Consider the following 15,727-nt stretch of genomic DNA (forward strand, 5'->3'; position numbering starts at 1 on the left):
TTTATTGACCACAAAATACCAGTATGTCATGGAGATAAATACTTTCTGGCCTCAAAAATAAATGCATTAATTTTTTTTTTAATAAAATGTTCCTTGTATATATTTTTTTTTTTTTTGGTATGCAGCTAAAGAGACTGCCTATCTTGCCTGTCCTATGATTCTGACCTTTAATGACCCATTCTCAGGAGTGAATACCCATAACCTCTCTAGGGAAGAAAATAGGAGGGGCAGCACCAATGCTGGACTGGCACCCATCAAATAAGTACAAAACATTCTCAAGCCTGTATAAACTTGATTATCTTGCACTCATTGTATTATTTTCTATTTCAATTATGTAGAAAAGCATTTTGAAATTGACTTTCAGTTTAGTTAAAAACAGGGAAGTTTGCTTATATGTTAGCCAGGAAAGAAGAAGCCTAGTCAGGTTTATTTGGAATTTAAGATTAAACTAGTAGTAATAAAGAAAAAAATAAATCCTTTGGAGGCAATGGTTTTTATTTTATGTAAAATGGCCACTATTTTCAGCCTACAAGATCCATTTCTTCAATAATATGCTCTACTTTAAGTAAATCTGATATGCAAAAATGTAAATTTATATAAGTGATCTATGGAGAAAAGAGAAAAAGAAGGAAAGAAAGGCAAGTGCTAGCCACCTTGTTATTAGATTTTATCCATTTCATTCTCCTTTGGGAACTTGTTACATCCAGGTTCCAGGTTCTTTAACATCCTCAAATCTCTTCCTTTCTATTAATCTTTAATCAGGTATAGGCCTTTCTAAATATGAAAAGGCTGAATGCTTTGCCCAACACTTAACCCAAGTATTCCTTCAAGTTACCATCCTAAAAGGAGGTTCTATCTACTGGCACCAATTCTCTCAAAAATGGTTAATGCAATATTCTCAAATTTTTTTCATATATTTGTCTCATTTCCCTAATTAGATTGTAAACTCTTTGATGGCAGAGATTATGTATACTCTTAATGTGCCTAACAACATTATATACAAATTAGACATCTGACATTTGATTAAAAAATTAAATGAATGAGGATTCACTACAAGATTATTTTAAATAATGACTAACTCTTCCATATTTGAAGTATTCAGTTTATTATAATTCAACTCATACAACTTTCCAAGAACATATTACTACATGCTCAGCCTTCTTCTCATGACCCTATCAGAATCTTTTCCCTTTTCAGGATTGTTATCTGAAAGAGTTAAGAGGAAATGAATATGATGAGCATCTAAGAGTCAAGCACAAGGGCTAATAATTAGAGAGAATTTACTAACCTAGGCCTGCTCAGACTGGATCCTGGAATTCTTACATTTTATTAAACTGGGAGCTTCACTTCTTGGCTGAGCATTCATAAGGATAATCAATGCTGACTCCAACTTACTTGTCCAGCCCGGTCACCTGACTTTCCTACAAACATTTTATCTGTTTCAGTGAAACCCAATGTTTAATCTCATTTCCCGTTCTCTCAGACATCGGCATATCCTATCTGTCACTAATCCTCTCTTCAGAGGCCCAGTTTAGGGGCTACAAAATTTTCCTTGAGCTTCTGCCTCTCATCTCCCAAAGCTGGGAAGCTATGCTCACTTCCTCAATTGCATCATGTTGGATTATGTTGCAGACTCAACCATCCAGCTAGACTATAAGCTCCCTAAGGAACTGTCACTTCCCATCTTTGTAGCACACTGCACACAGTAGGTACTTAATAAGTGTTCAATTGAAGCAATAGAGCATGTACAAAAAGGATGCTCACTGTATTACAATCCTATATAATATAGCTACAACAATGATGTAATGAGAATGTCTCTAAGGGGAGGAATTTTCAACCAAAGCTCTCCTTTCCACAGCACCAGCAGCCTTACTGCTTTCCTTGCCTTGCCACTGTGGCTTTTTGGAAGCAAGAAGGGACTTTTGCAGCAGATGCTTCCATGTTAACAGCGAAAAGCAGAAAAATGAAAAGAGAAGAACCTATATTAAGTAGAAGTCTATTCATCCTTCATGTAATTGCCAGAGGAACATTCCTAACCCATAGGTCTCCTTTGGCATTCCACAGCTCAGAAAGCTTCAGTGGCTCTCTATTGCCTGGTGAGTAAAATCCCAGAGACCTCTGCTTGCATCTGAAAACTCTTCACAACCTGGCAGTTCAATTTCCCTTTAACTCTGACTTTGGGATTTCCTCCCAATGAAGGAAACTCCCTCTACCAATGTAGCTTGCACCTGTTCTCCTTTAAGAACTGAGAAGCTAAGAGTTTTGGCTCAGGACTGCAGAGCTAGGAGGGGTCAGGGGTGGATTCGAACCGAGATTTTCCTGGCTTTGAGGACGTTCTCTCCACTATGCCATTCTGTCACTGTCAGGGCAGAGGGACAAAAGTTCTGTTTGGTAAAAAAAAAAAAAAGGCAGCTGCAATCAAGAGAAGCTTCCTTAACTATGTGTTCCCTTCATCAATGGGTCTAGAGAGCAAGGAAGCATTGCTGTAAAAGTCTCCCCCCCCCCCCAAGTTGTCCTCTACCTGACTGCCTCTGTGACTTTCCTTAAGGCCAGGTCTGATATCAAGCTACTCTCCTACACAATCACTCCTGTGGCCACCAGGATGAACTAACAGCTCTTCTACTTGGCTTTTAAAAACTTTCACAGAGTGGCTCAAAGCTATCTTTGCAGCTTCATCCTAAACTATTAGTCTCCTATTCATCCCCTGGGGTCCATTCAAAGGACCTGCTCCCTGTTTCTCAGATACCATCCTCTATCTCCTCTGTGCCTTTGTCCAGATCATCTTCCATGCTCCTTCAACCCCAGCCCCTCAGAGAATCATCTAAGACAAACTTCAAGTCCCCAGTACCCTTCTCTGGCCCCCAGATCACCCTGCATTTATTCTGTATATACAGACAGCTACAAGTCTCCTCCAATACAATAGTCCTTTGATACCAGAGATTGGTTCATTTTGGGGCTTTGCATTTCCAGTTTCTGGGCCCGAGGGTACAGAGTAGGCATTCAATAAATGATTATTGTGTTGTGCCACAGTCTCCTCTAACTGTCCTGCCTCAGTTTCCTTGAATTGTCCTGCCTCAATTTCCTTGAATTGTTCTGCCTCAATCCCTTGGTTGCAACCACCCTTTTCTGCTCATTAGAACTGAGATAATTAGGGCTATGAGATCTGGCATTCCAAAAGATAAAACTCCAGATGTCCTATCTCAGGTACCTAATTGGTTTCTCTAAGTCCCAGACTTCCTGGCTCTAGTTGGACACCTCCTAAGTCCACCCAATTTGTCTGAATTTATGGTCCTATCCCCAACTTGTCAGAACTGGATTGACCGTCTCTTCTTAGAGATTCCTGTTCATTAGAGTTTGGACTCCACTACCCACCTCCTGACTCTGTCTATCTACTGGAGCTTAGAGCCATATATAGAGAACTCACATTTGCTGCTGGATGCTTTGGACATTAGCCCTGGGGGCAACATGCCCCCAGCACAATCTCTCCCTCTTAAATAAAATATTAAAAACTCTCTAATCTCTATTTTGCCTCAGTTTCTCTCACATTTGAATAATTTTAATTCATGAATTAAAGGACAGTTTACCTGTCCAAACTGTAGATAGATGGGTAAGAGATAAAGCCAGAAGAGTAGATTCCTAACAAATCAATTAAAAAGTATTTATAAAGCATATATTACCAGATGTATTTAAATATATCTGTTAAGTCACTTCACTTCTCTGTACCTCAGTTTTCTCAAATGAGGAGGTTATACTTAATACCTACAAGATCGCCAATTCCAAATCTATGTAAGGTGCATCTGTCAGTGCATAAAAACCCCATCCCCAAATCCTGAATGGAATTCTTATTCCCCAATAGTATCCCAACAAGGATAGGAAGAGCGGATACATCTCCTCTAAAAAGGGAACAATGAGGTTTCTATTTTACTCTTTTACTTCTTCTGCTCCAACTTCTGCTTACCTAATTATCTAGTGCCAAGGACATGAAGAAGCACCATAAAAAAATTATAGAACTGAGATTCATCCCTATGACTGTATAGAGCATCCCATACTTTAGTTTCACATGTGATACCTGACTGATATACAATTGATTTTTTAAGCTTTGAATAATTAGATTTATTCCATTTCTACCTACTATTGCACAACTTCTCCATTCACTTGAATCATCCACAGGTGTGGACTGAGTCACATTCTACTAAGGAAGCAGTATAGGTTCATTCTGCTCCTGACAAAGATCTGGATACTACATTCATTGTATAAATAACACTGGATTTTAAAGACTGAACTTTACCAGAAACTTTCATTTCTTCTCTTTCATCAGGATTTATCTTTTCTACTGCATGAGCTACAGTACATTCCAAGACATCTGGCAGCTCCTATAATAAAGAGATAAGGTTTAAGAGTAGAGTACGTAAGATAATTATTAGTGAGTAATTATGTTTTTCTCCTTAATTTGTTATTGTTCAGTCATCTCAACTCTTTATAACTCCTTTGGGGCTTTTTTGGCAAAGATACTGGAATGGTCTCCAGCTCATTTTACAGAAGTGGAACAAACAGGGTTAAGTGACTTGCCCAGGGTCACACAGCTAGTAAGGGTCTGAAGTTACATTTCAACTCAGATTTTCCTGACTCCAAGCCTGGGACTCTATCCACTGTGCCTCCTAGTTGCCCTTTCCTTCTTAAAGCTAACTGCTTTTGAATCAAGGCAACCATAAGCAAATATTATATCAGAATATAATGAAAACAATGGAAAATTTTGCTAAAGAGTAATACTTGCCTAAAAAAAAACCATAAGCAAAAAAATAGTACTTCAAAAATTAAAAAAAAAAGAGAAACTTTTAAACAAATTTATTAGTAGTAGTATTATTATTTTCATCATATAACTGATAAAAAGTTCTATTGTGCCTCCAATACTACTCCACAAAATTTCATATTAAACTATAATTATAAAAGAATTCCAATGAAATTTAAATTTTATGAGATGACAGTAATAAATGGTTGGTAAATATGGATTTAATATACTTAATTTACACTTGTAATATTTCTTCTCTGAAGATTTCTTGCATGGAGACTTTTTGCAAATCATCATAGAATTATCAAATTTCAAAGTTCGAAAGCATCTCTAAAGGCATCTGGTTTAGCCTGTTAACTAGTAAAGTAGAGCATTGCACAACATACTTGCAAAGGCTGGGCTGGAAGGGAAATGGAGTCTACCACTCTGCAAGGTCCCCCACTTCCCTTTTAGATAGAAAGTTGTTTTTTTCCCCCCAAATCAAAATTAGCCTTTACAATTTCTAACTTTCCTCTTAGTTCTACCTTCTAAAACCAAGAAAACCCAATGTGATTCTTCTCTTACACCAATACCAATCTTTCAAATACTCAGACAGCCACCAAGTCGTTTCCCTTCCAGACCAAGCATCCCCAGTTCCTTCAACTGACTTCTACATGTTATTGAGGTTCTTTGCTAACCTGCCTGCTCTCTCTCAGATGCACTCCAGATCATCAGTGCTCCTCCCAAAATAAGATACCCAGAGTGAACCTGAACTTCAAGATAGGGCCCATTCAAAGTCTTGTCTTTCCTAGGATGGCCTAAGATTTAGATCCACCTTACAGATTGAACAGAAAACAGATTTTTTTAAACGATTTTTAAAAAACGATTAATAGTGTTTAATTAATGGCATAACTAGGAGTAATCAGTAGAAATATATGCAGTTACTGATAAATCCTTCTGGCTCACGGTCCATTCATTTCCTCCTCTATACCTATTATAATTTCTGGCTGTGGTCGGTAAACTAGCACAATGTTTAAAAATGACGATATAAAGAATATTCCAAGTCTTAATGCCATTTTAGATTTGAAAAACTTAAAATTGGAATACCATCTAAACCAATATCTACAAATATTTACATTAAAAAACACATTAAATATAAAAATTATGACATCTTCATCACTTTCTCTCTCTGACTGTCTCTCTCTTGTCATTTTAAACATTTCCACCAAAAGTTAGCTTATGGACCATTAGTTATTCAAAGATCTCAATTTCTGTGTCGCAATTTCTGAGACACAAAAGTGTCATGTTATAGTATTTAGGAGAAGCTGCCTCAGGGCCAAGAATACTTTGATTCAAGAACCACCTTTGACTGATGTGACTCTGCTCCAGAAAATGCTTTAAAACTATCAGCTGTAGAGCAGATGCCAACCTGCATTCATAGGGAAGGTTTCCTTACTTAATAATTCTCTATGGCAAATAAATTGCAGTTACATTCTCCTCTCCTATATGTATAAATACACATAAATGCATGCATATGTATATGTATAAATATGTATATATATACATATATATATACATTTTATATTAAATAAAACTATCATTAGATCATTAAAATTTTATTAGGGACAGTTCTATTTTGACGTTAGTGCTAGTAGAATGTTTCTTTTGATCAGTTGTTCTTTTGATCCCTGGTAATTCAATGAAAACAAATCTCCATTTATCAATTGGAATTTTTATGTTAGTCCATTATGTCTTGCTCACAAAAATGAAGACTTTTTCTGGAAAAGACATAATTAACTTTATGCTTATTTCTCTACTGATATGAACAATTCCAGCACTAATATTCAATTACTTACATATATTTAAACTTTAAAGAAAATCATCATTTCACTTACACGAACTAAATCAGGGCTGATTTGGGAGCTCCATTCATTCAGGGTTTTCTGAATACAATCTCGTAGCTGAAAAATAATAATTATAATTATTATTCCATATTTAAATAAAGAGATAAATCAGCTATCAGACAGTCCAATATTATGTCTCGGAACAGGCCTTACAAGCTCTGACTTCAAGACCTGACAGCCACATCCTGACTGTGTAAGGTTAGTGCCCCAGATAATTATTGAAAACCACTGTCTGAACAATAGTCTCTTGTCCACAAATAGTTTCTGTCCCTAATCTGGACAGAAAAAGAACAAGCTAATTAATAAAAATGATTAATAAAAAGCAATCACAAGTTCAGAGCTGGGGGCAGCTAGGTGCAGCCTTGAATTCAGGAGGACCCAAGTTCAAATCTGAACTCAGACACTTAACATTTCCTAACTGTGTGACCCTGGGCAAGTCACTTAACCGCAAGTGCCTCAGCAAAAAAAAAAAAAAAAAGTTCAGGCTTCATGTTATCCAAAGGGTCAAATCTATACCTATTTTCCATTTTAGAGCTGAAGTTGAGGCCATTTTATTTTTAAAAATTAAACAGTACCAGTTAAAATATCTAAAATTTGTAAGTTCATTCAATATATAAAGGCATTCAAGCAGAATACCGTTTTAAAGGGCAATGTCTTAAACACTTCAAAATTATATAATCTTAGAACTAGAAGAAGAAAACTTAGTTAAATCATGCCTTTCTGGTTTGGTAGAGAAATATCTAAAATGCAAGAATCAGTTTGAATAATATCTAGTAATTAGTATGAGTTATTCACTGAGAATTGGGAAAGCATCTCAAGCAATTATTGAACAGCCATAACAAAAATCACAGACTCCTATGTAATGTTCCTACTGCTGCCCCAAAATAGATATAACAAGCAAGAAAAATAATGGATTTCAAATTCCCCAAGGGCGATGACAACGTCCTGTTCATTTCTGTAATCTGCCCAATGACTTCTAGCATGGTGATTAGAATATAGAAGGCTTGAACAACTGTTATGAGTAATTAGATTCAAGGTTCAGAATTAGAAACATCCTTTCTGCTAGGAATAGGACAGCATGGACCATGGGCTTCTTCTCTCATTATCTGGACTGAGATTGCATATGACCAAAATCTTGGTTTCTATTACACAACTTCCTAATGTTTTACAAAAAGAGGTTTATTTATTATCAATTTTAAAAAACAAATATAATTTATTGGTTTGTCAACCACTATACTTTTTGGAGAGAGATATATATGCTCATCTGTAGATATTCTTTGTGGACCATGATGCAGTAAAAAAGTGTATGGGTGTTCAATTCTTTTGTGGCCTTGTGCCTCTATTTTCTCATTTGCAAATAAAGAGAATGGATTAAATGATGTATAAGGTTCCTCTTCCAATTCTAAATCCATGAACTTATAATAAAAATTCATGAGATACATACATGATTTTTCTGGAGAGTACTGATTATGCTAGGAACTGTGTTATAACATGAGCTAAAACAGGTAAAACCTAGTCCCTGTTCAAAACGGAGCTCCCAGACTAATGAAACTGCAGAGCTAAAAGTCTCCAACCTTTCCATGAAGAGCACTTCCACTGGTGGAGGTCCAAGTCATTTGGATTTTCCTTGTAAGTTTTTTCAGGTGAGGAGGGTAGTGAGTTATATGTCCATTATCTAAGGACCTACCTGGCTAAATTCAGGTAGGCTTAGCATAGAGAAAGCTGGCCGCAGGTAAAGTTCCACGCCCCCCCCCAAAATAACATAAAAAACATGTCTGTTAAATGTGGAAATTGAATCAGGGATCTTTTGAAGTATAAATTAATGGTATGCTTTAACTGATCAAATTCCATTTCAACAAAAAAAAATAGATAAAAAAGATTTCAAAGTCCTACATATTCATGGTCCACTTATTTCATATAATATTTGATAAAATTCAACTTTAGTAAAGCAAAAGAAAACAAAAGTGCTCTGAACTTTATGGTAAAGGGACTTACAGGGTAACTTTTTTCATCCAAAGATCTCATAACAATTTTCATATGCAGATCAGTGTGGAAAGAATGAATGTATTTACTGAATCTAGAGGTGCACATTCATTAAAAAAAAAAAAAAAGCAACTATTGAGATGAAGGTATATTGGTTATGATAGAATGTGGACACACAAAAAAAGTACAGGTTTTGATTACTTATGTCTATTAAAGCTACATCTAAAAGATCTTGTTTGTAAAAGTGCACTGATTACTAACACTAAGCTTAGCTGGACTCAGACTCAGAACAAATGGGAAGTACAGTAGTTTAAAAATCAATCATTTTTGGCAGGTGTCCTTTTGCAATACCCAGGACATACCTCACAGAATTATATAATCATACAAGAAATAGCATGTTATGAAATGTATTTCCTTTCTTGTTAACAAGGCAATAAGGGCTTATATGTAAATTTAACACTCTTTTGCACTCTTTAACATATTCATGGTAAAATTTTAAAATATGTACTAAACCCCTCAATATGTATCTAAGTCAGCCACTAGGTGGCACAGTGGACAGAGTGCTGGGCCCAAAGTCCAGAAGATTTTGAGTTCAAATGTGAGCTCAGATACTTTTTTTGTTGTGTGATCCCCTGGGCAAGTCACTTATCCCTGGTTTGCCTTAATTTTTCACCTGTAAAATGAGTGGAGAAGAAAATGGCCAACCTTTCCAGTATCTTTGCCTAGGAAAAGCCAAATGGAGTCAAGAAGAGTGGGGCATAACTGAAATGACTTAACAATAACAATGTACCTAAGCTCCTTCCTCCAGGGAATATAAGCTAATTTTATAGTCAGTCCAAGCAAAACATAATTAGAAAGGTAAATTTATTACAAGAGAATATACTGTATTTAGAAGAGCCAGACTTTCCAGCTCCTGCCTGACTCAGGGTCTTCCATCTTTCCTAATGCAAAATGACTCCCACCTGGGCCAGGTCCTGGCCCTGGCAATATCCACTTTCTGCTAATTTGACCTCAGGGGTTCTGTCGCCTGCTGGGCCTGGGCCTTGAGGGATGAAGAAAGCTGGTATGGAAAGGAAAGAGTCTTCTTTGTTCTTTGAAACAAGTTCAACTTTCAACTGCTGCTAAACCCTCTTCTGCCTAAGCTTCCCCATCTGATTCTGGACTTACTACACTGCTTCCACATAGATCTCCAAGTCTCTTTGGGAAGAGGGTGATGCTTTCCACTTAATAATAAATATTCTTAACACCTGGTCCCATCCTTTAAGTCCAGGTCATTCAGAACTCCTCATCCAAACCTCCATTCCCCAACCCTAGCTTCCCAATTTCTTATTCACATCCATTCAAATTTCACCACAAAATCTCAACCAAAAATGTCCCAGCCCTTCCACTATTCCCTCTGGAATGCCTATTCCACAGGCAACAAATTTCCCTTTATCCTTAAATCTTGTTATGGAAACAGTCTTTTTGATCACCCGTCCAGTCCTGCCTGCACCTCTATTCATTCTCCTCAGTTCACTGATCAAGACATAGGAGTTGGAATGCTCCTTGCTTGTCTTTCAGACATCTGGAACTGGATGTCCAGTAAACATCTTAAACTTAACATGTCCAGTGGAACTCATTACCTTTCCCCTAAACTCTCCCTGACTCTTCCCGTCCCACTTATTGTAGAGAACACCCCCATTCTCCCAGTCTCTAAGGTCTGAAACCTGAAGTTGTCTTGGATTCCTCACTCTCAGCTCTCTTCCCCATATCCAATCTGTTACCAAGTCCTGTCGAATTCACCTTTGCAAGATCTCTCTTCTGAACTTGTCACCCCTCCAGTAAAGACCCTCACTGTAGAGGACCAAGTGTTCTTGAAACAAGTAATCTTACAACAAGGTGTTAACTCAATGGAATTAAGATAATGATTCTCTCATGTACTTAGTACTTAGTATAGTTCTATAAATTGCCACCTATTCTACAAGATTGACACCTATGATGATGTTTTTACAATATAGTATATAAGAGCTAAGAGATCTGGGAGGGGAAACAGACTCGGAGATAGACAGAGGACTAGAGGCTGGAGCTCAAGCTCTTGGAATCAGACATAGACTGGAGGACAGATTTGAAGACAGAGACCCTTGTGGTGGCTGGCCTGTCCTCCTTCACAGTCTGTCTCCTTCCCCTGGGGTTGGACTAGCTTTCTGGGGTATCTTCAAATGGGCCTTGGTCTTCTTACTGGAGAAGTGAAGGAGGACAGGACAGCCACCACAAGGGTCTCTGTCTTCAAATCTGTCCTCCAGTCTTCCCCTAGGTCTAACTCTGACCTCTTAAATACTCCATTACAATTAAATCCAAGAGTATAAGCCAATTATTAGGGAACCATTATTTGTTGTAAGATTAAATCAATCATAAATGGTCAAAGGATATGAACAGACAATTCTCAGATGAAGAAATTGAAACTATTTCTAGCCATATGAAAAGATGCTCCAAGCTCCAAGTTATTAATCAGAGAAATGCACATTAAGACAACTCTGAGTTACCACTACACACTTGTCAAATTGGCTAGGATGACAGGAAAAGATAATGCACAATGTTGGAGGGGATGTGGGAAAACTGGGACACTGATACATTGTTGGTGGAATTGTGAATACATCCAGCCATTCTGGAGAGTGATTTAGAACTATGCTCAAAGAGTTATCAAACTGTGCATACCCTTTGATCCAGCAGTGCTGCTATTGGCCTTATATCCCAAAGAAATACTAAAGAGGGGAAAGGGACCTGTATGTACCAAAATGTTTGTGGCAGCCCTCTTTGTGGTGGCCAGAAACTGGAAACTGAGTGGATGCCCATCAACTGGAGAATGGCTGAATAAATTGTGGTATATGGATATTATGGAATATTATTGTCCTGTAAGAAATGACCAACAGGATGATTTCAGAAAGGCCTGGAGAGACTTACATGAACTGATGCTGAGTGAAATGAGCAGGACCAGGAGATCATTATATACTTCAACAAAAACACTATATGATGATCAATTCTGATAGAAGTGGCCATTTTCAACAATGAGATGAACCAAATCAGTTCCAAAAGAGCAGTAATGAACTGAACCAGCTACACCCAGCGAAAGAACTCTGGGAGATGATTATGAACCACTACATAGCATTTCTACTACCTCTATTTGTGTCCACTTGCATTTTTGATTCCCTTCACAGGCTAATTGTACACTATTTCAAAGTCTGATTCTTTTTGTACAGCAAAACAACTGTATGGACTTGTATACATATATTGTATTTAACTTATACTTTAAGATATTTAACATGTATCGGTTAACCTGCCATCTGGGGGAAGGGGTGGGGGGAAGGAGGGGAAAAGTTGAAACAAAAGGTTTTGCAATTGTCAATGCTGGAAAATTACGTATGCATAAAAGTTTTGTAAACTAAAAAACTATTAATCACCATGTTAAACTAGATAACCATTGTCTCATCAATTCCACTGAGTTAACACCTTGTTGTAAGAATCCTTGCCTAAATATATTTCTCCAGAGTTCTGGCCCATAACACTTTCCCACCTCAAAACTGGAATACTGCAAAGCCTGAAGGTGGGTCTACCTGCTTGGAGTCTCTCCTTACTGCAATCTATCCTCCACTTAGATACTAATCTCCCTAAGAAAAGGTCTGATGGTACTCCCCTACTTAATAATCTCCAGTAAGATCCAAAGGTTTTCCTAACCTGCCTCCTCCAACTTTTCTAGTCTTTTTACATCTTACTCCTCAACAGGAACTCTTCCTTCAGTTCAATGACATTGGCCTCCTGGTTGTTTCACAAACAAGATATCCATCTGTCAGCTCTGGCTGTCCCTCAAACCTGAAATGCTCTCCCTCCTCAAGTCCACTCGCTGACTTCCCTGACTTCCTTAAAGTTTCAGTTAAAAGCCTATATGCTTCAAGAAGCTCTTCCCAACCTCCCCCCAATTCCAAAGTCTTCTCTTCATTATTACTATTTATCCTACATACAGGCTAGTTTATAAGTTTGTTTGTGGCTTCCCAGGAGATTATGAACTCTCTGAAGACAGGGATGGCCTTTTACAACCCTTTTTGTGCCTTCTGTACTTAGCACAGTGCCTGATTGTAGGTGCTTAATAAGTTTATTGAATTATTGATTCTAAAGCAAAAAAAAAAATTGTAAGCCCTTAAAATTATCTCCATCATAGCATCCCTCCGCTGGTATGGCAAGGAATAATCTTTTAAAAATCAAAAGTACAACAGAAAACAACCACTCATTTCACAGAACCCTTTACAGCTATCAGGCACCTGCTCACCTGCTCTATATCTCATCAAGGCCTTGAGTCCTGAATGGCTAAGCCAACAGAGGAGGGGCTCTGGAGGGTCCTGCAGGGCTGTAACCTTAATATCGGAGGCCAGTTCCAAGTTCTGAAATGCTCCTCCCCAAGCTGGCCACCAAGGGATACTTCTCCCTCTCTCTGCCTCTCATAACTATAGGAGACAATCTTAATCGGTGGAAGGAGTAACACAGAGCATCTACCATGGACAAATTTAATCAAAATATGCTGAAACTGACATCTGTGGTATTTCTCCCTACCTTCATTTACTGAAGAGGAAAGCTACAAGCGGAAAGAGCTCGGCTTTCGAGGCCATCCCCACCAGGGATTAGCATGGACACATTTGCATGTTTTAACATCAGCAAAGCAGCTGGGATGACTTATTTTAAACTTGGTCTGAGAAAGTTTTTAGGGAAACTCGCCTCAAACCTCTAAAGACAAAAACATAAAACTCTCGTACTGCATTAAAATTAGTCTATTGGAAAGCGTTTTATTCTCCAAATATTAAACTTTATAGTAAAACAAGGCGTCGTTCACGAGACACATTGCACTTCCATTCTCCTGCAGCTCTCTCTGGCCCTAAGACTCCATTTCCCGGGTCGCGGGCACGGAGCCGCATCACCTGGGTGTATTTAGCTTGTAAGGGTGATAGGGTACAAAGGGCCTCCGGAGGCTGGGAGGAGCGAGGTGTGAATCCAGTCTCTGATCCTTAACTATCTCGTGACGCCTCCAGACCAGTCCCACACCCGGAGTCTCGGTCTGCTCCTCCCCTACAAGGTAGCACGGCTTGCAGGACCCGTGAGGGCAGGGGCTGGCGCGGGAGAGGGCCTGGAGAGCCGGCCCCGGGGCCACTCCAGGGTTCAGGGACGTGACAAGCGGTCTCTTCACAGGCTGAGAGTCCGGGCCGAGGCGAGCCTTAGAAGAGCCCACAGTACTTGGCCGAACCTAATTAAATATTACAGTCCAGGACACACAGGAGACGCTCAATAAGTGCCTGACCTACAGAATGGTGGGGGGAAGGGGGAGTTGTCGTAGATTGTACATTTTTTCGAATTTCCTCAGCCTTCCCCATTTACAGACACAAGCATACACACATGTGCACGCAGACACACAAGCACACCCTCAAAGACCCGCGCGCGCACGCACTCACTCACGCACGCGCCGCTCGTGTCCCACACCCCCAGGGGTCTCGGCACCTTCCTGCAGAGGGGAGGGCAGCGGCTGCGCTTCTCGCGGACCAACCCTCCGGGCTTCTCGCCCCAAGAAGCGGCCCGGGAGAGTGCCGAGAGCTGCGGCCCCCTCCCGAGCCCTCTCCCCGCTCTGGGCGCTCGGCTGCCAGGCGCTTACCTCCTCGCGGTGGCTGGACGGGCACTTCTTCCGCAGGCGGCCCCAGTTGAGCAGGTTGCCGGTCTGCAGGTGCAGGGTGCTGGCCCGGCGCAGCAAGAGCCCGGCGGCGCGGCTGTCCGTGCCCATGGCGGAGGCTTTGGGGCCCGCCGGAGCCCGACGCGGGCAGAGTTCGGGCCACACGGAGAGGGGCGGGGGGCGGAGGAAGGGTCTGCGAGCGCTACCCACAGGAGCCGAGGGAGGGGACGGGGCGAGGGGAGGGTCCGCGGGCAGATGGCGGGAGCGGCCGCTGCAGCCTCAGGGCTGGGACCGTCCCCGGGACCGGAGCCTTCCCCGCGGGAGTCTAGGCCTGGCTCTCGGGAGCTGCCGTTTCCTGGAAGGCAATGACTAAGCAAAAACGGCGGCGGGAGAAAATGCTTTGTAACCGTTACCCGTCACCCGCGGGCGGGGGGCCGGACTGGGCTTGGTCTGCGAGAGGGCGGAGCCGGGCCGGCCATGGGGCGGAGCTTGTCCGGGGCCGGGCGGTGGGACGGAGCTGGAGAGGCAGGGGGCGGAGCCGGAGGGGAGAAGGTGGGAGCGGAGGGGGGGGGGAAACACCTCCTGTCAGGGTGGGGCTTAGAGAGCTGTGGGATTAGATGGGCCCCCCCCCACCCCGAACGCTAGGCTGCAGCTTCTGGCCTCGATCGGGTGCTAGTCTTGGCTTTTGGAAGCCGACAGCGCCCCCTGCTGTGCCCCGGACGGCCTCGGGTCGAGGGATGGACTTAGATGTCGTTCTCCTATTGTTTGTTGTTGTTGGTTTCTGCACAAAAACCCAGCCTCGGCCTTCCCGCCCCGGACTATTCTCTGCGTAGCACTCTGGGAGGGAGGAAATGAAGAGACAAAACCCTCGATTTAGCTGAGGAGCGTGAGCGCGGTTTCCTTTGGAGCTCCCGGAATGGTCAGCTGCTTCCTGCCTCCCAGCATCCGTACCTGCAGCTGCCACTCAAGCCCGGAACGTTGTCCTGACCCTCCCTAAGCCCCGACGCTTGCCATCACGTCTGGGTGCTGAAGCTCTCCACAAGGACGAAAGCGCTTTCCGGACAAGGAACGCTCCGTTCCTTTCTGTTTCCGTCCTCTTAGGGCTGCTCGGTAAATGGGGAGGTTATGTCCAAGACCCAGTGAGGAGCTGGGAAAGGAACACCTAGTTGCCCCACACGGTGGCCCAGGTTCCAGCAGGTGAGAGGTGTTTGACACGTGGTTATTGATCAAAAGATTGATTGACGTGATTGCTGAACGAAAAGGAGGAGGTACCACCAGACTGGAGAGGAATAATGGCTAGATTTTCCAAAAAGGGGAAAAGACATCTGTGAATAGACCACCGAGACTGACATGGATTTCTAGAAGCATTCTAGAACAGATGTGGAAAAG

General features: G+C 41.2%; 1 protein-coding gene across 2 annotated transcripts in view; it reads right to left on the reverse strand.

Moving 5' to 3' along the window:
* The window catches only part of LOC141539659 (glutamate--cysteine ligase regulatory subunit), a 40,094-nt gene extending 25,295 nt beyond the window's left edge, over positions 1–14,799 (reverse strand). The window contains exons 1-3 of one of the 2 annotated variants that reach the window (XM_074262730.1): positions 14,324–14,799; positions 6,664–6,729; positions 4,289–4,373 (exon numbers count right to left, since the gene is read on the reverse strand). In XM_074262730.1, coding sequence (XP_074118831.1) covers positions 4,289–4,373; positions 6,664–6,729; positions 14,324–14,449 — 277 coding nt within the window. In that variant the 5' untranslated portion in view covers positions 14,450–14,799. The remainder of the gene's footprint in view (positions 1–4,288; positions 4,374–6,663; positions 6,730–14,323) is intronic. The other variant, XM_074262729.1, reaches the window with a different exon arrangement.
* Positions 14,800–15,727: the final 928 nt, after the last annotated feature.

Source organism: Sminthopsis crassicaudata, chromosome 4 (genome assembly GCF_048593235.1).
Source record: "Sminthopsis crassicaudata isolate SCR6 chromosome 4, ASM4859323v1, whole genome shotgun sequence".
Classification (NCBI taxonomy): domain Eukaryota; kingdom Metazoa; phylum Chordata; class Mammalia; order Dasyuromorphia; family Dasyuridae; genus Sminthopsis; species Sminthopsis crassicaudata.